Below are 23,011 nucleotides of genomic sequence, written 5' to 3' on the forward strand. Positions count from 1 at the left end.
AGTACCTTGTCATAGATTCACTCAGCTTATAGTAAAAGAACTCAAAGGCTGGTTTTTACTGTTCAGGCTTATGTAACTTATGGTCTGTCATGCTGAAGTTAATGGAATTATTTTAGAAGCTATGGGGAAATATATATGGTAACTAAGGAGAGTGGGTTTCATTGGACAAAAAAAGGAGGAGGAGAAACAGAGCTAAAATTGAATATTATATACACATCTTTTTGGGTCACATTACCGGGCTGAGATATGGCAAATATTTTAGAAAAGATCTGATATAATCAGTAGCTTAAGACTCTATGGACTAACTTTTTTGCATAACTCTCAGAACCAAAATGTGATTTGTTCATAGAATTCTGGTGTGATTTAATTTTTGGCATAGGATGCAGAAGTAGAAGGAGAAGATGGTACAAAGACAGAAGGAGAAGAAGATGAAATCAAGTACCCCCCAATAGTCATCAAGAGCACCTTCCCTGAAGAGCTGCAGAGGTTCATGCCCCCCTCGGAGAATGTCCACACCGTCATTCTGGACTTCACACAAGTCAATTTCATTGATTCTGTTGGTGTAAAAACTCTGGCAGGGGTAAGCATCAGCATGAACAAGTCATTTAAAATCTCTATATCCAGTTTTGCCATCAGTAAAATCAGAGTTGAACTAGGGACCCTTTTCAACTCTTAAAAATTATTTTGTTTTTTTTCAACTTTTGATGACAGAAAATTTCAAAACTATTCAAAAGTAAAAAATATAGTATAATGAACACCCCACATAATTATTACTCAGTTTCAACAATTATCAATTCATGATTAATATTATTTCACTCATGCCCCATGCCCATTTTCCCCTTCTCTTATTTTGAAACATATGCCAGTCAACATATCATCTGTAAATAATTCAGTATATATTTCTACAAGAAGATTTTTTGAAGTCATTTTATTATACATTTATTACACATAAATAAAATTTAACAAGAATTATTTGATATCTCTAATTATGACTGTCCATATAAAAACAAAAGAAATAAACAATCATTTTTAAATGATTCGCTAAAAAATGCAAAATTATTGAAGCAAAGTAGTTCAAGTGAATGTACTAGAGTGTCTTATGTCAGTGAAATACATATTGGTAAAAAAAGACTTGTATCTGGCACAGTCAAGAGAAACTAAACTTTATTTCAACATTATTACAGATTGTAAAAGAATATGGAGATGTCGGGATTTATGTGTATTTAGCAGGATGCAGTGGTAAGTACGCTTCTAGAATGAGGAGAAATAGTAATATTTTTTTCTGTCTCTCTTTTTAGGAAATATTTCCTCTTAATTTTGGTTTTTGGTGAAAATGAAATTTTTTCTTCTAAAAATAACTGTAAAGCTAGCCTTGAAATTAGCCACGTCCAGGCACTCCTATCACTGAGCGAGTAGTGGGAGGCCCTTTGAACTGGAGTTGGTGAACTCCAACTAACAAACCATTGTTCTGGGCTGGTATATTTTTCAGTAATTATTTAATGGCTGCCATAAACATAGTTATATAAGATCATTTAGGTTTTTACACACAATGTCTGCTGTTTTTTATATTAAATTTTGGTTAAAACAGTGTTTGAAAATGAATTGTTTGACAGCATGCTCTGTAGGCACTCTGACCTTGCTGGTGTGCCTAATGAAACAGCTCCTATAGAGACTTTCCACGTCTCAAATGCATTTGCCTTTTAACCTAGAGAATCCAGCAATGTGCTACACACATTCAAATGAAACACAAACCCAGGTAGTCATGACAGTACTGTCCATAAAAGCAAAAGACCAGCCCTGGCTGGTGTAGCTCAGTGGATTGAGCGTGGGCCTGCGAACCACACGATCATGGTTCGATTCCCAGTCAGGGCACATGCCTGGGTTGCAGGCCAGTTCCCAGAAGGGGACTCACAAGAGGCAACCATACATTGATATTTCTCTCCTTCTCTCCTTCCCTTCCTCTCTAAAGATAAATAAATAAAATCTTAAAAAAAAAAAAGACCGGAAACACTCAACTATCACACAAAAGGAACCAGTTAAATTAACTAGGCTACACCTACAAGCTCAAATACCATGTAGTCATAAAAAAAATTAAGTGAAAAAAATTAAATCTTTTAAAAATTCAGAATAATATAAATAGTGCGCTTTCTTTTGGGTAAGAAAAAAAGGACAAAAATAAGAATATTTGTTTATATATTTACTTATATTTACATAAATACGTACTGGAAGAATACACAAGGAAATAATAAAAGCAGCTTCCTGCAACTGGGGGTGTGATGTCATGGGTACAGGGATTGGGGTGAGACTTTTTATTATATCATTTTAATATTTAAACTGTATGAAAGTGTTACTTTTTTTAATGTTCAAGACTGATACCCAAAACGTAGACTAATTTTCTTTTCTTCGTTTTTAGCACAAGTTGTGAATGACCTCACACAAAACCTATTTTTTGAAAATCCTGCCTTGTGGGAGCTGCTGTTCCACAGCATTCATGACGCAGTTCTAGGGAGCCAACTTCGAGAGGCACTTGCAGAACAAGAAGCCCTAACTCCTCCGCCCCAGGAGGATACGGAGCCCAATGCCACTCCTGAGGCGTGAGGAACTCAGCCTGGGATGGGGTATGAGCCTCTCCTGAGATTACTCATTTACACATTTTAAATACCAGACAGTAGATTTTGTTCCAAAGGGTAAATACAAGTAGTCAAGGCTTGATCTGGAGGGTGAATGACACCTACCGAGATGTACCTTACTTGTGTGTGTGTTTTTTAATCGACTACTTCCAAGATACACTGGCCTCCACCTGCATTTACTGTGCAGTGACATTTCTGCTACTTTTTAGTATTATCTTTGTCAGCCAAGCACTTAAGAATTTTTTCCTTTTAAGTACCTTACCTACAAATCAGATACGCTGTCACCAGATGGGTAGTGGTTCCTTGCTTTTGTACTTACTGGTCTACAGATTTTCTGTAACTAGAGTTATCAAACAGTAGTGGCATACCCACAGTTTTCTGGAAGTTCTTCTTTCCAAATAACCATTTGTTTGTATAGAAGCAATGTAAGTGCATTACAGAAAATCCAGACTAGCAAAAGTAAGAAAATAAAAATATTATAGTGCTACCATTTGAGGATTATTGCTAATACCTTAATGTATCCTTTCAGATCTTTATGCATACATATTTGCATCTTTTAACCAAAATACAACCATACTCTACAGTGTCTGTAACCTATTTTTTTCTCATTCCAGAACATTTTTACCTCAGATTATATTCAAATTTCCCCCACTTGTCCCCAAATCTGTAGTTGATTTGTCCAAACTAGTATCCATTGTGTGACCTCACACCATAACTGGTCATGTCCCTTTAAGTCCCTAAGTATATCTTAATCTAGCACAGTCCCTTTGGGGATGACACAGGCTTGTTAACAAGCCTGGGGCAGTTGTCCTGGAGAATCCCGTACCCTAGTTGTCCTGGGGAGGTTGTGAATGCACGTGCTTCCTCAAGGTGTTATTTAGCTTGTCCTTCCATTTTCTGAACTACTTGTGATCTAGAAGTTACATCTACAGGCCTCATGGATTTGAATAAAACATTTTTTGCTAGAATATATCATAGACAAGACACAGGCTTCAAACTGAGTCACATCAGAAAAAAACACACTATGTAGTTGCCCCTACCATTAACAACACTAAGGTGAATACACTGGATTAACACAACAGCCTAATCCCCCAATTGTATTTTCACCTTTGCAGTTAGTGAGTTACCTGCATGGTGTTCCTTTGGCACGAAGTGAATTCCCAGTTCCCCATTAGCCATTCACCTGGGAGTTTTACCATCTAGTGGTAATCTTTGCCTAAATCAGTAAATATTAAGGTTTGTGAATTTTTTCTCTGATTTTCTTATTTATTCTGCATTTATTAGTTGGTGTTTCTGTGTAAATTATTATAGCTTTCCTTCTTCAACTTGAGCTATTTAGTCATCCTTAAATACAGTTCTTACTGGAAAGGCAGGTTTGTTTTTTCCATTTAATTATCAAATTCAAAGAAAGAAGTTGGTTTCATAAATAGATGGTGACAAATTAGGTTCTTTTCAATTTCTCTTTTGGTGTAATTATAGACTCGTGAATTTTTACATTTTAATGTGTTTCAGTCTGTTAGTTATTCTTTTTGGTGCTAAAATTGTCACAGCTGTGACCAGTAGGAGCCCCTAAAAATGTTGTTGCTAATACTGAAGTAGACTAAAGACCACGTATTTAAGAAAACTAACTCCAAAGTATAACATCTTCCTTAGAAGTCCATAAGAGTTATTTAGTTAACTCTCCATCAAACACAGTTTTAAGCCTATGAATGAGTAAAATGCTTATTTTCAAGTACTCTTTATAGTTGTTACAAAGGAGTGGGGGTGACCATTAAGACAATTTGTCATCGAAAGTTCTTATTCTTTCAATTTTAACAGATCACTCTAATTCAAAGCACAAGTATTAATTACCTAAACTGCCTAAAGCCTCCCCTGCTAAGATTTCCTGCTAATATTCAGTTTGTCTTTTTTATACTTTTTAAAAATGTTTTCTTATTGATTCCTTGTTTTAGTTTTCATGAAGAAAACACTGGCAGGAGAAAAGTGGTCCCATCCCAGGAAAGTACTACACTAGCATAGGTCTACTCAAAACCACACTCTGGTTTGTTTGCTTTAACTCCAATGAGGTTTCTCATTATTTTACTAATTTAATTCAAAGTAAACCCCGTCTTTCTAATCAATTCTTTACCTACATATACAGGGAAGTTAGATATACATTCAGTTATTTCCTTGGCAATCATCACACACAAGATCCAATACATCTGCATTCTGATACAGACTGCCTTCTGAAAGAGCATGTAGTTGTAGAGCCTCGGCTTACACCAGGAACTTTTGTAAAAAGGCCTGGATCATTTCAGCCATTCAGGGTTTTAAACAATGTTACAGAATTTTTCATTGTATATCCCTTAGCACCAGCCTTCAACAAATGCTTTACACATGGTGGAGACCCGAGGCCTAGTTTTGATAGGTTGAAAATAGTGTACAAAAAAAGTATTTGTCTGAATCTCACAAATTTGTATTTAACTTTTAATGTTTAGCCTAGTTTGAGTAGAATTCTACCATGTACATAAAAAGCACTGAAGTCTTACTGAAGGGAAATGTTTTTGTTTCAGCATGTTTCTAAGAATCTAGAACTGCACTTCAGAATGTATTTTATCTACATGTAAATATTTTGGAATGTTTTACTTAGAATTATTTCATATAGTAGAAAATTTCCTGGCCTCTTTTTACTTAGTTTTGTCTCAAGTTTTGTCTCTACCTTCTCTCTGGACTTTAAGAGCGCTAGGTATGCCTGTTTTTCAGCCCTGATTTCAATTCCGATTCTTACTGCTCTATCAGAATGGGCATAACATACATCAATCAGTAAACACAGGGACTAGCCCTACTTTACAGTAGTAGGGGACAACCCTGTTTTCAGGAAGGTCCCATATAGACAAATGCTTTGTCTTTCTCAAATCCCACATAATATGACAGCGGTTGATCTCTACCTCATGGAGGGGTGGAATGTTTGAAAACAATGTGAACCAGGGCTCAGGGAACTTTTATTCATGTCATAGATATTGACTCTGTATATACGGCAGCTGGTAGTGGGATCCCAATTGCCAATCTCATCTGCAGTGGGACTCAAAGAAACAGTTAAAGATCTGAATCCTCTACAAACCCTGGGAATAGCTCACTTTGTAGTTTTCAGGTAACATCTAACATACCCACTCCACGCGGTTTGACCCTGTATCCTTACCTGTTTAATAGAAAGGAGGTGCTGGCCTCCAAAGTTACAGTGAGAAAATGAGGATGCCCTCCTGTGTGCATGGAGAGGGCAGCAAACCCAGTGTGTTTTTCTGTGTTTTAGGGGGTGAGGGTTGGGGGGGGGGTGCCCTTGTGTGGGGATGAGGGAGGGAATGCTATGTGGTGGGGAAGGCTTTGTCTACTATGTCTGCCCCTTTAAAGATAGTAAATCAATTTAAATTCTAAGATCAAAGAAAATTTTAGTGTGAGACTGTATGCTTTAATGAGTGCAAAAAAACTGTTGGTCCTTTTTAGTATACCTTTCAGGAATGCTTTTGGGATTCAGTCTGTTTAGTTTGTTGATAATATGGTTTGAGTGCTGATAAGGGTTGATATGAGAACTGATAAAAGTACCATCTAATTCTCCAAACCAAAATGCATATAGCCAACCAAAATGCATTCAGTGGTTTTAAAACCCCTCAAATCCCAGTAAAATGTTCAAAACCTAGCTGCCTGCTTATTGACATGACTGTAATCAAGTTTGAACATCTCACAAATCCATTTTGCCTTTGAAAAAGACCCACCAGCTTTTTCACTGTACTGATAAAGTAAATACTATATATGTTAAGTGCAGGTGAACCTGACCATTGTGGAAATTAAATTTTTATAAATCTGATCACATTTTTAAATGTTATATTTTTTAAAGTATCACTGCAGTATTATTTTTCTATTCATAAATCCTTTGTACTATCTATTAGCACCCTGATGTGTATAAACATGCATATACACATTTTAGCTGGAGTCACTGGTTAATGTATATTTTATCTTCTTAAATACGGTATAGACATGCTGATCCACATAGTGTTTATGCTATCTGCATACACATGCCTGGGCAGGGACATCTGTTTCTCAACGTGTTGTACATCTGATGTGTGGTCAGTTAGCTTTCTGTCAGGTACCTAAGTGAGATATCAAGATTTAGAGCCTGTAACATGTCAACNAAAGTATCACTGCAGTATTATTTTTCTATTCATAAATCCTTTGTACTATCTATTAGCACCCTGATGTGTATAAACATGCATATACACATTTTAGCTGGAGTCACTGGTTAATGTATATTTTATCTTCTTAAATACGGTATAGACATGCTGATCCACAGTGTTTATGCTATCTGCATACACATGCCTGGGCAGGGACATCTGTTTCTCAACGTGTTGTACATCTGATGTGTGGTCAGTTAGCTTTCTGTCATGTACCCAAGTGAGATATCAAGATTTAGAGCCTGTAACATGTCCACCTGAGTGAGGTCCACATATCCAATGTAAGTTGTCTCAAACTGGTGCATCTGATGTATGTTGCTACATGAAAAACTGGTAAAGAGTGTGTTCTAACTGCTTACATTTATTAAAACATTACAAAAATATACATCATTAGTCATTCACTTAAGCATACTTTATTATAAGATGTTGATATGGTTTGGTCTATTTTATACCTCATGAAAGACTAGGGCAGACTTAAGAAAGAAAAATTTTATGACAAATTTCCCAAACATGAAAAACCAAGAGAATATTGGTTGGACTTTATGAATAAAGGGCTTTAACTTTTCAGCTTGAAACTTTCATGTTTTAAATATTTCAATATTATACTTACAGCATTTTCTGTTATCAACCATTTGTGAATTTAATGTATCCAGCTCTATTTTGCACTACTTACTTATGAATATTGAACTACAATAAAAATATTCTTTATTGTGCCTGGGTCTCTATATTTGAAGGGAGGGGACTGTGGTGGAAAAGGGGGGGAATTTAGTGGTGTTGCACAAGAAATTATTTTAAAGAGATCTGTTGAGAATTTTAATGCAACTTTCATTAGGAAATGCCTTACTGTAGACCTATAGTCTAACAGGAGCTTTACCAAAATGTAAAACATTAATTTATAAAATGAAAATAAGTATTTCTCTGTATGAAGCCAATTCCTGATTTTCTAAATTAGATTATTACGTGTATACACTTTTCTTTCTGCTTTATTACTTCACTGGTCATTAAAAATCAACAATTCTTTTTTAAGATTTTATTTATTTTTAGAAAGGAGAGGTGAGGGAGAAAGAGGGAGAAAAACATCAATGTGTGGATGTTCCCCCCTCCAGGGACCTGGCCCGAAACCCAGGCATGTGCCCTGACTGGGAATCAAACCAAGTGACCCTTTGGTTCACAGGTCAGCACCCAATCCACTGAGCCACACCAGCCTGAGCTCAACAATTCTTGATTAATTTGAAATCAAGTCAAATAGCAAAGCAAACATATAATATCAGATGCTTCTTCCCTTTAAAAAGCAAGTTTGGCAAAAGCTTTATTATTCAACACACTAGGGAAAAACTATGAAATGCATGTAGTCATATGTGCCTAGATGGGCTATTCTGATGAGGGCATAAGAGCACAGTGTTTACAAGCATAGCAGATGAAGCTGACAAAACTCAACTTGAACCCTAGCTCTGCTACAAGTCAGTTTGGTAGCAAAGATTTGCATTCATTTTTTCAAGACCTATCTGATCCACCTCTCTGGGCAGACACTGGGAGGATACAATGACATATGTACAGCACCCAACCAACACATGCCCAGAACATACATGCTCTCAGCAAGCACTTTACGATATGGAACACTTAAATGGTAGCAGGTCAAAAAACTGTCAATGTACACTGTAATAAGCCTTTCTGACCAATGATATTAGATATCACCTTCTATTGTACTACAGAGAAGACATATCTGAAACCATGTAATTTTGAAACCATTTATTTTCTGTGTGAAATGGTTATTAACAAGTCTATATAAGCTTAAGATTCCAATTAAAAGAAGGGTTTCATGAAAGCTTTCAGGGCTCAGTTGTATGTCATATAGCGTGGAGTAGCACTGAATTTGGCATAGGACTTAATGACCTTATTTACAGCCTCCAAGAAATCCTTTTCGGTAGCAATTTTTCTCCGTGCTCTGATGGCAAACATACCAGCTTCTGTGCAGACACTTCTGATCTCAGCACCTTAAAAAAAAAAAAAAGATAGGCTTAATTAAAGCAGACAAGATAGACAGACCAGCAAATACAGACAAATAACACCTTTGAACCTACCAGTGCTATTTGGACACAGTCGTGCTAACAACTCAAATCTGATATCTCTTTCAACACTCATTGAACGTGCATGAATCTTAAAAATGTGAGTCCGACCCTAAAAATAGAGGAATTGAAAAATATTACAATGGAAAACATCACAGGAAGAAAAAATTTCAAGAATCCAATTTCTTAAAAAAAGTAATCTTCTTACCTCAAGATCAGGTAAGCTAAATTCAATCTTCCTATCCAGTCTCCCTGGCCTCATCAGTGCAGGATCCAAAGTGTCAGGTCTGTTAGTGGCCATGAGCACTTTAATGTTGCCTCGAGGGTCAAAGCCATCCAGCTGATTGATCAATTCCAACATTGTTCTCTGTACTTCATTGTCACCTCCAGCACCATCATCAAAACGAGCCCCTAAGACACGAGGAAACATACATCCAGTCACAGCAGCATCCCACCAACTTGAAAGGACTACAAGTCTCGGCTCAAATCATGCCCTCCAGTGCGAGTGAATCCTGTGAACTGCCCGCTTCTCACAAAACTACTTAAAAAGGGAATCTTTCAAGACTCATAGATTTATTTATTATAAGCTCTTTTAAAGTACTTTTAATTCTCTTTAAGGAATTTTGTTTCTTAAATCACTCAAGAACACCTCCATTGTATACCTGAACCAGGCGGCAGAATACACGCAAACTTGAGCACTGTAACATCAGAAACTGCCATACTCTTCTAAATTTCTCAAAACTGTCCCTAAAATAAGGCTAAATCCGCAATACAGCAGAAATATAACTTACACTATCATACTACTTTGGATATATTAGAGTACTCATGGTTAATCTCAGTCTCTCATTTCAACCAAAATAGCACAAACAAAACAAAAAGCTTCCAGACACATACATTTATTTTTAAATTGTATACATACTGTTGTATTTATGCACTATATGCATTATAATAAAAAATTTAAAATTGAGATTAAAATTAAATGAGAAAAATTATATTACTTTTTCCTGTACCCTAATACTGTCTTATACAAACCCACTTAGGAAAGCACAGCTTCAGAGCATCCTGACAGCATAAGGCTTATGGCTTATTCCAATGATACTCTAAAAACGACTTCAGAGCCACCACACTGTATGAATACACTGTGCTCAAATTAACCACTTGAAGACAGTAACTACGGGCACCTAAGCCCAACACAGCCATCCAGTATAAAAGTAAGATTCCACATAACATAACCACATTCCCCAAACAGTGTTACAAAGTCCACTATATTTTCAAGTTATTTTTGTCACTATGTTCATTAAATAATAAATATCTGGACATACATTCTCTAGCTAGTAAGGATTATTACTCTTACAGACTGAAACAACAGTGAAGGCCTATAGAGCAGTTTAGTTTCAGTCTATCACATTTATTACTTACTTAAAGCTCTCAAAATACCATAAAATAAACAGGGTAAGAATCATCATGCCCTTCATAAAATGAGCAAACCGAGGTTCAGAGTTAGTTATAATAACCTGTCTAGATCACACAAGATAATATGTATTTCATGAGATCTATGAAGCTATCAGTAACATTATTTTTCGTCCACTTTATAAAATACCACCACCAATGGAATTGTTAAAAAGTGTCATATGAGTGACAGTAAAGTACAAAGGTAAAGACTTTGAGAAACAGCAATGTTATGTAACATTTCTTTTTTCCTTTATGGTATAGCCCTACTGTTTATTAGATCTGTGGCTCCAATGTGCCAGAGCTCACAGAAGAGTTGAATTAAAACTTGTACAAGTTGAACATATTAGGAGAACTCCACACACACTACTTCAGGGCTCTCAGGAAACCCAACCCCCCAGTAGCTCTCTAAAATACTGCCCATACCTCCAATAGCATCAATTTCATCAAAGAAGATAAGGCAGGCTTTTTTTGTTCTGGCCATTTCAAAGAGCTCTCGAACCATCCTCGCCCCCTAATGAGAAAAATAATTTAATTCACAGTTGGTTTCTAAGTTTTTTAAAAATAAAATAAGTTAAACTTCAAACTTTTCAATATTCCTAACAGTATTCTCAAACATTATTACCTAAGGCTTTAAAAAAAACCCTGAAGTTTATTACCTATTCCATTAAACTATACTTATTAGCCTTAAGTTAAATAGTTGTAACTGTAAGACCTGAAGAGGTTAAATTAACAGTTAAAACAAAGGCACCATTTCAATCAGTAACACCTGAGTAACTAAAAGCATTTCACTTATCACGTGGCATTCCTAATTGCCGAACTTGATGTGTGAGTGTTGCTCAGGGTAAAAGTACTCTGTCTCTCAATTCAGGCAACTCCTTCTCTAATTCTTAGTTTCACTAATCCTTAATGCTGCAAACACTATATATACAGCCCTAGACTTACTCTATATTTTAAAAAATCTGTGTGTGTGTGCACACTTGCACACGTGCAGATAGATACTCCATGTTCTCTCTTTCTCAGGAGACCATAAAAGGCTGGCCTTGAAGTGAAAGTACACTTTTGAATGCATTCACGGGCATTTCTGGGGTATTTCTCTTACAAACCGAATCCACAGGAAATGTCACCTATCTGAGTAGGGAGCATGGTGATTAAAAATGTTAAGCAGCTATTTATTTATAAATGTAAGGGAAGGCTGGTGGCTTCGACGCTACTTATTACAATACATCAACCAAGAAATTTCAGGTCTCAATCTTCCATGTGAAAGTGCCATTTTAATTTCATCCATACTTTATAAATCTTTCAGAGCTACATATCTTCATGATTAATTTACTTTACCTCACCAACGTATTTCTGCACAAGTTCAGATCCAATAACTCGAATGAAGCAAGCATCAGTCCTATTGGCAACTGCCCGAGCACAGAGTGTCTTGCCTGTACCTGGAGGACCAAAGAGCAGCACACCCTTGGGAGGCTCAATGCCAAGGTTAACAAATCTCTCTGGCTGTGATGGAGACATAATTTTTATAATTATAACTTCTGTATAATAAAAATAAGATTTTCATATCAATATATTTAATCAAACTTATTAAGTCCACAATCTATATATTTGATTTAAATAATAAATAAGATATAAATCTATAGATCTATCTATAAATAAGATCTAAACTAGACTCCTATCAATGGCAGAAGGCTGAATAGCTTTTTAAGGTATTTCTACTATCCAGACTTAATTTTTTCCCTAATTTAAAAAAATCATAGTGTTTAGCCCTCGCTGGTATAGCTCAGTAGATTGAGTGAGGGACTGTGAACCAAAGGGTCGCCAGTTCAATTCCCAGTCAGGGCACAAGCCAGGGTTGCAGGCTAGGTCCCTAGTAGGGGGGGTGCAGAAGAGGCAACCACACATTGATGTTTCTCTCCCTCTTTCTCCTTTCCTTCCCCTCTCTCTAAAAATAAATAAAATCTTTTAAAAAATTATAGTGTTTAAAGAACAAAAGCATTATCTGGTATTTAATATTCTAGTTTCCCATTATCATCCCAAGGTTACTTTGATTCCAGTTAAACCCACTTACTCTTGATATCATTAAAACACATGGTTTCCTCTACAATAACCTATAACATATTTAACATACTGTGAAAACTTATACCTCAACCTTCTGTGTTACTTAAATAGAAGATCTTTTTTCTTGAATAGGCTTAATCACTCAATCCTTTTGCTTTCTTTTTTGGAACTTACCAACTCTCCACACTTCTATCCTCTATCCCCTCACAAATTTTCATTGAGAAAAATATAAAATTTAAAAAGCTACCTCATATATAGGCAATTTTAGTGCACAGTACACAAAAGGCTATCAAATCTTTATGAAGTAATTTAATGCTTTATGAAGTAATCCACTTACATGAAGCAGAGGGGTTTCAACTACTTCTCGAAGTTTCTCAATCTGTTCCTTACAGCCCCCCACATCACTGTATGTGACATCAGGTTTTTCCTCTACCTAAGAGAGGGAAGAAAACATATGACATAGTCACAGGCTTTTGAACACTAGTCCAAATGTTCTATCTGGTAACATAGACCCAATATCCTAAAAAAAACCAGACTTACAGCAGTTAAGAATTTTTAAAAAATGGAATATATTGCCCAGTGTGCTAGAACCACTTGCTATATTACTTATGATACTAAGTGGGAGATAAGCTAGTAAAGACTAATAAAGATTTTCTCAACTGAAAAGTAGTTTAAACATTTTGGGCAAATTAACACATACCCACATATTAACAGTTTATGAGTTAAAAGTTTCAGAATTTTTTAAGATGGTGCAGTTGCATTCTAAGTCATGCCATCTCTTTTTCATCCAGTTTCTTACCTGCATCATGGTAACTGTTGGGTCAATCTTAGGAGGCAGTGGAATGTGAATTTGATACTTATTTCTGTCCACACTGGAAAGGCAAAAAAGATTCTCACTAACACATTCAAAAAAATTTATAAGTGAATTATTAGGTATTCTATATATAACTCAATCTCAACTACGCTAGAGCAAGTGCTTCCTCCACCTACAATATGTAATCCTAAATAGACTGGCAAACTCAACTCTCAACTTCTGCATCTACTTTGATTATGACATTTGAAGTCATTCATAAAAAGCCATAGTGGAGGTGGGGAAAAAGAGGAAAGCAAGAGTTTAGACAGGGGATGCAGAAAAAAGGATGTTCAATTGTAGAACTCAGCTAGATTATCCCATGGTATTTCACAGCAACAAGTAAACTCATTCAAAAGAAAGTCAAGGATGTGAATGTGACATGGTATCTTTAATGAAAGGTGAGTATTCACTGTAAGCAGAAATCTTACCCAACTCTCATCCCTTCTTCAATGTCAGTAGGTGCTACCTGATCACTGAGGTCCACCACAAACTTGGCAAACTGCTTCACGTTGATAATGTATTTTGGGTCCTCCGAATCAGCATTGATTATCTTTGTACATCTAACACAGCAAAAGACTTGGTTAGAGTAAGGAATTTAACCCGCTAATAATGAATTCAAGTAACCAGAGTCTCCCCTGGAGCAGGTGTAAACTGGAACTGCAGAAACTGGGCCACTGTTAAAGATCCTTTTCTACAAAAAATATTTGGGCCCAAGGGGGTCCACCCAACATAAGCCAAGTCATAAGATTTTCAAAAAATTCATACCTCTAGGAAATTAAACCCAAGTATTTCACTATTAAGAAGTTCTCTAATCTCTTTATTCCCTTATTAGTGATTCCTTTATTAGTGATACTCTCCTATGTCTTAAGTCAGCAATTTTCAATCAGTGTGCTGCAAGAATTTTCAAAACATGCAATATCTGACTATTTAGTCAGGGGCACTGACCTCTTTTGCCTTAGAATGTCAAATAATAAAATGACAATAGCCAGCACAATAGCCATCCAGTGTGAATGAATCAAAATTGTACCTTCTGAGGGTTAGATTAGCAAAAAATATGTTTTTTGGCGGTCTGCAAAATTTTAGTGATTAGTCTATGTAGGCCGTGAGATGAAAAAGATTGAAAGTCACTATCTTACATTACTTTCCTCTCTATTTTCCCTATGAGAAGACAGTCATCTTGTTTTACCCCAAGTAATAAATATAATTTTCCATTCTTTCCTGAGCTTATACCTCAAGTCCATTTTTACTGTGGTTGCTACTTTTAACTTAAATGTATTATTTTTCTGTGTGACATAATGAAGGCAAATTTGTAATAGTATGTAAATTATAGCAGAAAGTTTTCTATTGCCTTTCTCTTCAAAATTTTCTGTCCACTGAAGACAAACAAAAACAAAAAAGAGAACTCATGTTAGAAAGGACTCATGTCATAAGCTGTAGCAATAAATCACCGGGACGTGCAACACAATCTCTGGAGTACACACACAGGTGGCATGGAACGCAAGGTGCAGACACTTTGTCCTTGGAGCACAACTGTGTGGCAGAACTATCTCCTGTGACTAGCCAAGTTCTACCAGGGAGGTAGAAGTCTATATATAAAAGCTATCTGTCAGTACTTTGACAGACCAAGCTGACAGTGTATTGCACAGATAGGGATTTTTTTTAATCCACAGCTGAAAAAGTATTGACTATACAGGGACCTCGACTTTCAGAATACTGAAGTAAGGACCTTTGAAAGTATGTTCCTCCCTGAAAGCAAAGTGAACACTGGAAAAAAAGCAGTCAAAATAAACATTTTCCCAACTCTGCAGTCAGTGGGGGTGGAGGGTAGGGGATGCAGATTAAGTTGGGGGCTCCCGAAAGCCCAGCCCTCTCAGCACTATCACTGCGTAGCTTGTCTGGAAGCTCAGGACTTACTTGTCTTTAGTTGACAGGACTCAGAGCTCTCTGCATGAACACTCCTGCCCACAAGGCATTTGTTAGAAATAATAAGTGACAATTATTTAAATCACAACTGTCTGAGGCAGCAATGTACCAGCTGTGGCTAACAAGAGGCTGGCAACAGCACAAAGAGGCTGGCAACAAGAGGCTGGCAAAACATTTCAGAGGAAAAACAGCACAAAGCAGCAACAGTAACAAACCCTGAGGCATGGGAATATCTGATTTCCAGAACTGACATATTACGTTACTTAAAACGTCCAGTTCTCATCAAGAAAAGTGTGAGAGACAAAAAGAAATAAAAAAGTATGGCCCATTCACAGGAAAAAAGGAGTCCACAGAAACCGTCCCTGAAGAAGCTTATACATTGGTCTTACTATACAAAATCAGTATCATCAATTTTTTTAAAAAAACTCAAGGAAACTATGTTTAAACAATTAACAGGAAGTATGAGAATAATGTCTCACCAAATAAAGAATATCAATAAAGAGAGAAATTCGGCTGGAACATGTGGCTATAAAAAAATTACGTGCTGATACATGCTACAATACGGATGAATCTTCAAACACTATGCTAAGTAAAAGAAACAAGAAACAAGATCATACATTTATATGAAATGATTCCTTTTATATGAACTACCCAGGATAGGCAAATCCATGCAAAGTAGTTGCGTAGTTGCCAGGAGCTAAAGATAGGGGAACACAAACTGCTAATGGGTATGGGATTTCTTTTTGAGGTAATGAAGATATTCTGGAAAGGGTGAAACAGAAGTTATCAAGAAATGCTAGCGCAAGAAGCAGGGTGGGGTTAGTGGTGTTGATAACTTTCTGAAAATGAGGAGGGTGGGGAGGTGAAAGGGAAGAGTAAGCACAAGTGAACCTGTTGCTGAAATTCTCTAGTCCTCTCTCACCACTGTTCTTCCGAAATATTGGAGGCTGGAGACAACAGGAGATTGAAAACAAGTGCTCTGGGAAACATGATCATCCAAACGAAAAGATCTAAAGATACTGACACTGAAGGTTTCACAATTAAACATCCAACTATATTAGCTATTGTGAAACTTAGGGCTGACATGCTTCACTATGGATCGAGAGCTTCTATCAGGTTTTCAGTCTATCACTAAAACCAAACACCAAAGTAAGATTACCAGGCATCTAGCATAAAAGACAGATGCAGATCAAGCAAGAGAAAAAAACATCTTAGGGAAAGCAGAAACCTTCCAGTTATCATTAGTTTCCACAAAGATGAGAACATGCTACAACCAATATACGAGAACAGGACGTTCAAAGACAACAAAACACATACAATGAAAGAGAGAAGAGCTCTTGGATACTAAAAACTTGAGAAGAAAATAATCAATACAAGGATGCAAAAATAAAGTTAAGAAAATATCATAAAAGTAGGGCAAAATAAAAAGGAAGAGAGAAAGATTAGTATATTAGAGGAGCAATCCAGGAGGTCCAATATCTGAATCACAGAAGTCCAAAAGAGAGAAATTCTATTATTTAGATACTGAAAAATGAAAAGAAATCATTAACAAATAGTTTCAAGAAAATGTGCAACACTGAAGGACATAAGAGCCCAGTGCCATGTATGAAAACAGACCAACACCCAGACACATTGTCATGAAATTTCAGAATAAGTGAGAACCAGAGGAGAACCTACAACTTTCAGAGGAAAAATAGGTCACATGAGCTGGGAATCAGAATGGCTTCAGGCTAACAACACTGGAGATGGAGGACAATGCTTTCAAAATTCTGTAGCAGAAAGAACTTTATACTAGCCAAGACATTTTCAAACATGTGGTCTCAAAATATTACCTCCCAAATGACCCTCTTTCAGGAAGGTACCAGAGTATAGCCCATCTAATGAAGGTAAAAGTAAATCAAAAAGAGAGGTACACAAGGAATAGGAGAAGCAAAGGGAACCTCCAGAGTAAGAAGGCACAGGATGTTGTGATTCAACAGGCACAAAGGACAACTGATTAGCTCTGGCTGGTGTGGTTCAGTGGACTGAGTGCCAGCCTGTGAACCAAGGCATCACTGGTTTGATTCCCAGTCAGGGCACACGCCTGGGTTGAGGGACAGGTCCCCAGCTGGGGGCATGTGAGAGGTAACCACACATTGATGTTCCTCTCCCTGTCTTTCTCCCTCTCTTCCCTTCTCTCTAAATATAAATAAATACACATATTTTTGTTTCAAAAGGACAACTAGTCAAACTGAAGCAGGTCGCAAAGTGCTAGGGAAGACTTCTTCAGAAAGATGATCTTGAGAGAATACCTGATGCAGCTGGTGCACCTGAGATATACATGAGAAAAAAAACTGAGGGACCCAATGCATCTGAAGAGCAATTTAATCAATAAGGAAAAACAGCCCTGGCTGGTGTAGCTCAGTGGATTGAGTGCGGGCCTGCGAACTCGACGATCTCGGTTCAATTCCCAGTCAGGGCACATGCCTGGGTAGCAGGCCAGTTCCCAGCAGGGGACCCACGAGAGGCAACCACACATTGATATTTCTCTCCTTCTTTTCCCCTCTAAAGATAAATAAATAAAAATTTTTTAAAAAAACCAATAAGGTAAAACTGAGGGGTTTAGTAATACACATAGAAAACCAAGCAAATGAAAAAACAAGTATGACAAGAAAAACAAAAAGTGGTCAAGAAAGGAAAAGTAATCACTGTTTATGTCTTGGCTCTTTGTGAATAGGGTTCACGTAGCTGTAATTATAAAAACACTGAATACTAATCCAACCTAAATTTTAATATAATGACTTTGGGAGGATGTAGGTATAGAAGACACACCACAAGATTAAGAAGACCAAACTATTTTTAGCAGTTGGCATATCTGAGAAAGGGGTAGTGGGACAATGAAGAGGAAATGGAAATTTTTCACATTTGCTCTGCATCTTTCTGTATCATTTGAATCTTTTATATGATTTTGTCCTCACCTATTTCTTGAGTAATAGTTTAAGGCATAATTTTTTAACCCCAGACACTTTTGTAGAAAATTTTCTTCATTTGGAATTTGGAATAAAAATTCTTCAATGAATTATCACATTAAACCCAAGACTCAAGTAAATTTCCAGTGGACATACCTGGCAACCTGCAAAGGCTGTTCACTCTGGAGTGTCTGCTTATCTGCAGCCAAATCCCAGAGTGCTGGTGGGGCCAGGCCAGTGTCAGACTCTTTAATACCTACATAGAGAGATTTCAAAATTCACTGAAATGTACTACATCATCCCAAAAGCAAGCTTTCTCAACCTCTAACACTTTGGACTGAATAATCTGTTGTGGGGGGAGTCCTGTGCATTACAGGATGATTAGCAGCATTCCTGGACACAAGCCACTAGAAGCCACTAGCACCACCACCCCGTCAAGTCACGAGAATAAAGAATATCTCCAGCCCTGGCTGGCATAGCTCAGTGGATTGAGTGCAAGCCTATGAACCAAACAGTCACGGGTTCGATTCCCAGTCCAGGGCACATGCCTGGATTGCCGGCTAGGTCTCCAGTAAAGGGACATGTAAAAAGCAACAGCACTTTGATATTTCTCTCCATCTCTTTCTACTTCCCTTCCCCTTCTCTGAAAATAAATAAATAAAATCTTAAAAAAAAAAAAAGACTATCTCCAGAAATTGCCAAATGTCCTAGGGGCATGACCAAGGGGGAACAAAATTGCTGCAGCTGAAAACCACTGCCCAAAGGTAGTCATAAGCCAAAAATTTAATGCCATATTTGACATTTTTTGTGGTCAAGTACTATAAAACTTTAATACGCAAATTCTCAAGAAGAAAAATTTCCCATTACTAAGCAGCTAACTTCAAGCAATACTATGTAAAATCATATCTTATTCAATAAACAACTTTAACTTGTTTATTACAGTTTCCTAACTTGGCTGTTAGGAAACAGAAACATTACTTGCTTAAAGGATGATGTTGTTTCTTAATTGCTTTAGCATTAAACTTGCTTCTAAAAGATAGTAAAAGAGATTATTAAATGAGGCCCAATTTCTCTACCAGATGGATAGTAATTTTTTAAAATCTGTAATTCATGAAAAAGTAATACTTCTATTTAAAATCCTTTGATACAATTAACACATTATATTTAGAGAGAGAAAACAGGAATTAAAAATATATATACCAGTAAGCTCATTAATTTTCTTGAGAAGTTGTTGAATGTCATCCTCAACCTGCTTGATTTGCCTAGAGTAAGTGCTCTGACCCTAGAAAATAAAGATCAGTTTAATTGAGTATCAGGAAAGCAATAATCTATTAAGCTACAAAAACATTAACAACTTACACATTTCAAGTAAACACTTATGTAAATTATTTCAAATATCTTCTGATAAGAGGTCCACACTTTAATTACAAATAGTATAAAAATAATGTATAAACCTAGACATGCTGGATATTTACACTCTGATCAATTCTATAGAAACTGTAGGAAGGTAACCTTTTTCTGTTAAGATTACTATAAACTGCTAAATGTTATTTTCTAATTATTTTGTAAGAATAATACCAACAATAGTTCTTATTTCAACATAAAACATCTATTATTTTGTAGCCACTGAAAGGACTTACATAAGTTTTCAGCAAGGCAATATCACCCTCATCCAGAGCTGAAAGAAAAGAGATAACATAAAATTCAAACAAAACAAATTATATCTAGCGATTCTCTTCCATTCGATTGAAACCTTGTTAGTTGATGAGAAAAACTGTGCAAAGCTGTTGTATATAAACACAATCATCAAACAGTTTCCCGAATCATGAATATTTTATCTAATTTTGTGAAAGCAGATTTTTTTTAAAAGCCCTGTCTGTTGTGGCTCAGTGGATTGAGCAGCAGGCCTGAAGGTGGGGGCCTGGGTTGCTAGGTTGCAGGTCAGGTCCCCAGTTGGGAGTGTGTGAGAGGCAGGCAATTGCACATCTATGTTTCTCTCCCTCTCACTATCCCTCTCACTATCCCTCCCTTGCCTTCTCTCTAAAAGTGAATAAATAAAATCTTGGAAAAATAAAACAACACACAACATATCTACTCTGAAATCTAAAAGAGTTGTGACCCAACAAGAATAGGGAGCCCAAAAAACAGTTTGAGAATCAAAACAACCTGGCACCAGTCCCCCCAAAATCATGCATTTGCTAAGTAACCTTGGAAAAACTACTTAATCTCTGAGCATTAGTTTTCTCATCTGAAAAACAGATATATTAATAATTTACCCTCACAGTGTTGCTATAAAGACCAAATAAAATATGAAGAACATAAACTCTGTACACATTACCCATAATTGTATCCAAAAGATAAATTTATTAATACATTTAGAGAATAATATACTCAGAGAAATATACAGATAAAATGTTAAATCTCTGTAACTAAGTTTTGCATGAGGCAACTGAGTACCTCTGATATTTACAATGCCCTAAAATATTTTCAAGGGACTGAATAGAATAAGGAATGAAAGTAGAGAGGAAATGCTCTTTTTTTACAGGGAGGCTGGAAACAGAGAAGGGTGCTAGGAGAGGTTGGACTTGTTTAGGGAGGGAAAAGTAAGAAAAGAGGGGGGAAAACCACCCTAAGAATGCTTTAAAATAGTCTACAAGGAGCAAAAGAAGAAAAAACATAAAGATGAGACTACAAAAGGCGGCTGGGGAGAAACTGTGTATTAAAACAGTGTGCATACCTCATTCACTGTGGGTAAAAGTGACACAGTCTCTATGAGAGTAATTCTGTCCTATCAAAACTACAACTCCACTTCTAAAATTTACTCTACAGCTTGTATTTGTGCATGTGGTGGAAGTTATAGAAAAAAGGTTACTCATCATTGCTTTATAATGGTCAACAGATTGGAAGAAATCTAAATGTCCATCAATAATGATTAATTTCATACATCACACCCCCAAAACTGAAATACTATGCAGAGACACACAACACTGACTCTTTATATAAAATATGAACTTATCCCTAAGATAAAATTGGAAAGCAAGATGTACAGCATGCTGTATTTTTTTAAAAGAAAGGAGAAATGTATAAACAAAATTGCTTGTGTGTGCATAGAAAATGTCTAGAAAGGTAATGCAAAACAGCATCATTAGTTGCCTCCGTAGATAAGTGGGTGACCGGAGCCAAGTATGAGACACTTTTCGATATATCTTTTTTCTTCCTTCTGAGTTTTAGGCATGCAAACGTATTACCTAGTTAAATGATTACTTTTTAAAAAAGAAAATTATGTTTCGGGATCCTGGCTCCCAGCTGTCACACTAAGAGGGCAGAAGAACGACAGGAAAGACGGTCCAGGTGACCAAGCACCTTCAGGCAGGGTAACTTTTTAAGGCCTTCAAGGCCAAGCAAGGTGAGTGTCTTCTTCAAGACCTGAGAGATGAGCATGAATAAAAATGTCGAGCAGTGGGAGATGAATACAGAACTTGGAGCAGGGTGAGGGAGACAGAGACGGCTGGCAGGTTAACCCGCTACAGCGCCAGATCAAATCGCGAGGCACGAAAGGGAGCGAGCGCCGGAAAGGAATCCTGCTTTCCTTCCTGGGCAAGCCTGGTCCTAACCGCGGCCCGGAGCTTCTGCTTATGTCAACTGACCTCGAATAGGTTTGTCGTCCTTCTCCTCCTCTTTAGTTTTCCTCTGATCCACACCTAGGTAATCCGGCATTTTAGAAGTTTCCACGGCCTCAGCTTCGCAGTTATTACACAGCACCTTCCCCGCTTCCGGTGGTGCGCCCTCTTTTTCCCCTCCCCGGAAGTAGAGCCGGCTCCGCGGATCCCTTTATTGCGTGCACGGGCAGCGGAAGAGTCCTGGGAGATGCGCGCTGGTGTTAGGGTGCCATTTACGCGAAGTGGCATTTCACGTTAGAAGGGAACTGCGGTCTACCCCATACTGAGGTTCCCTGAGCAACAGATTTCAAAGCCAACCCTGATTCAGTCGCTGATTTTTTATGTGTACTGTGTACTCTTGAGCAACTTCTTTATATATATATTAATTATCCCTTTACTCCACAGTATTGTTAAGGCTTTGAATAAGTGTCTTAAGTTGGTGCATATTAGATATGCAATAATAGTGGTTATATCTACAAGTAGAGTGAAGGTAAATAGGCGTTGCACATTAATTTTGAGTTAATTTGGGCCTGCTACTGAAGCAAAGTGGTACCACCCTCAGGTACAAGGAAGTCAAGGACGAGAGCAGGTTTTGAGAAAAATGAGTCTGAGAGGCAAGGAACAGAAGAAAGCAGTTAGGAGACAATTGTAGGGTTTATATATTTTTCTAATCTTGCCCTTTTGAATATTAGAGGACACAGAGTGAAAGGGAATAAAATACTGCAAGTCATATGTTGTAATGGTTAGTATCCAGAATATGTAATGAACTACAACTCAACAAGAAAGCGAACAACTGGATTTTTTTTTAATGGGGAATGGATTTGAAAGCCCAGTAAGCACATGAAAAGATACTCAACATCACTACCAACTGGAGAAATACAAATCAAAACCATGAGGTACCACCTCATATCCATTAGAATGATGACTATAGAAAAGCAAAAGATAAATTAAAGCTTTCCCACTAATATCAGAAACAAGACAAGGATGCCCACTTGCACCACTCCTATTCCAAATAATACTGGAAATCCTAGCCACAGCAATCAGACAAAAAGAAATAAAAGGCATCCAAATTGGAAAGGAAGAAACAAAACACTGTTTGCAGATGACATGATACTGTACATAGAAAATCCTACAAACTCCACGAAAAAACTACTCAACCTAATAAATGGATTTGACAAAACAGCAGGTTACAAAGTCAATACTCAGAAATCAAAGGC

General features: G+C 37.0%; 2 protein-coding genes across 3 annotated transcripts in view; one reads left to right on the forward strand and one right to left on the reverse strand.

Moving 5' to 3' along the window:
* Positions 1-5,894, forward strand: part of SLC26A5 (solute carrier family 26 member 5) — a 59,963-nt gene extending 54,069 nt beyond the window's left edge. For both annotated transcript variants that reach the window (XM_037057083.1, XM_037057084.1), the window contains 3 exons: positions 380-580; positions 1,185-1,239; positions 2,414-5,894. In XM_037057083.1, the coding sequence (XP_036912978.1) occupies positions 380-580; positions 1,185-1,239; positions 2,414-2,598 (441 nt within the window). In that variant the 3' untranslated portion in view covers positions 2,599-5,894. The remainder of the gene's footprint in view (positions 1-379; positions 581-1,184; positions 1,240-2,413) is intronic.
* A 2,234-nt stretch (positions 5,895-8,128) lies between these two features.
* PSMC2 (proteasome 26S subunit, ATPase 2) lies at positions 8,129-21,941 on the reverse strand. The gene is made up of 12 exons (XM_037057085.1): positions 21,783-21,941; positions 19,776-19,813; positions 19,336-19,417; positions 18,292-18,391; positions 13,693-13,824; positions 13,211-13,283; positions 12,749-12,844; positions 11,689-11,853; positions 10,777-10,864; positions 9,110-9,312; positions 8,917-9,013; positions 8,129-8,829 (listed from the first exon to the last, which is right to left on the reverse strand). The coding sequence occupies exons 1-12, from the start codon at positions 21,850-21,852 to the stop codon at positions 8,672-8,674; spliced, it is 1,302 nt and encodes a 433-aa protein (XP_036912980.1). The 5' UTR covers positions 21,853-21,941; the 3' UTR covers positions 8,129-8,671.
* Positions 21,942-23,011: the final 1,070 nt, after the last annotated feature.

The sequence above is a fragment of the Sturnira hondurensis genome, unplaced genomic scaffold, assembly GCF_014824575.4.
Source record: "Sturnira hondurensis isolate 20B ecotype Veracruz unplaced genomic scaffold, ASM1482457v3 Scaffold0009314, whole genome shotgun sequence".
Taxonomy (NCBI): Eukaryota; Metazoa; Chordata; class Mammalia; order Chiroptera; family Phyllostomidae; genus Sturnira; species Sturnira hondurensis.

Bases quoted from the DNA above. Each gene is read 5' to 3' on its own strand.
- PSMC2 (XM_037057085.1), bottom strand. From the start codon at position 21,852: ATGCCGGATTACCTAGGTGTGGATCAGAGGAAAACTAAAGAGGAGGAG. The intron at 13,825-18,291 runs GTATGTCCACTG...TTGCTGTGTTAG, and splicing joins CAGCCTTTGCAGGTTGCCAG to ATGTACAAAGATAATCAATG. The intron at 10,865-11,688 runs GTAAAGTAAATT...TTTTCTCATTAG, and splicing joins TGCAGAAATACGTTGGTGAG to GGGGCGAGGATGGTTCGAGA.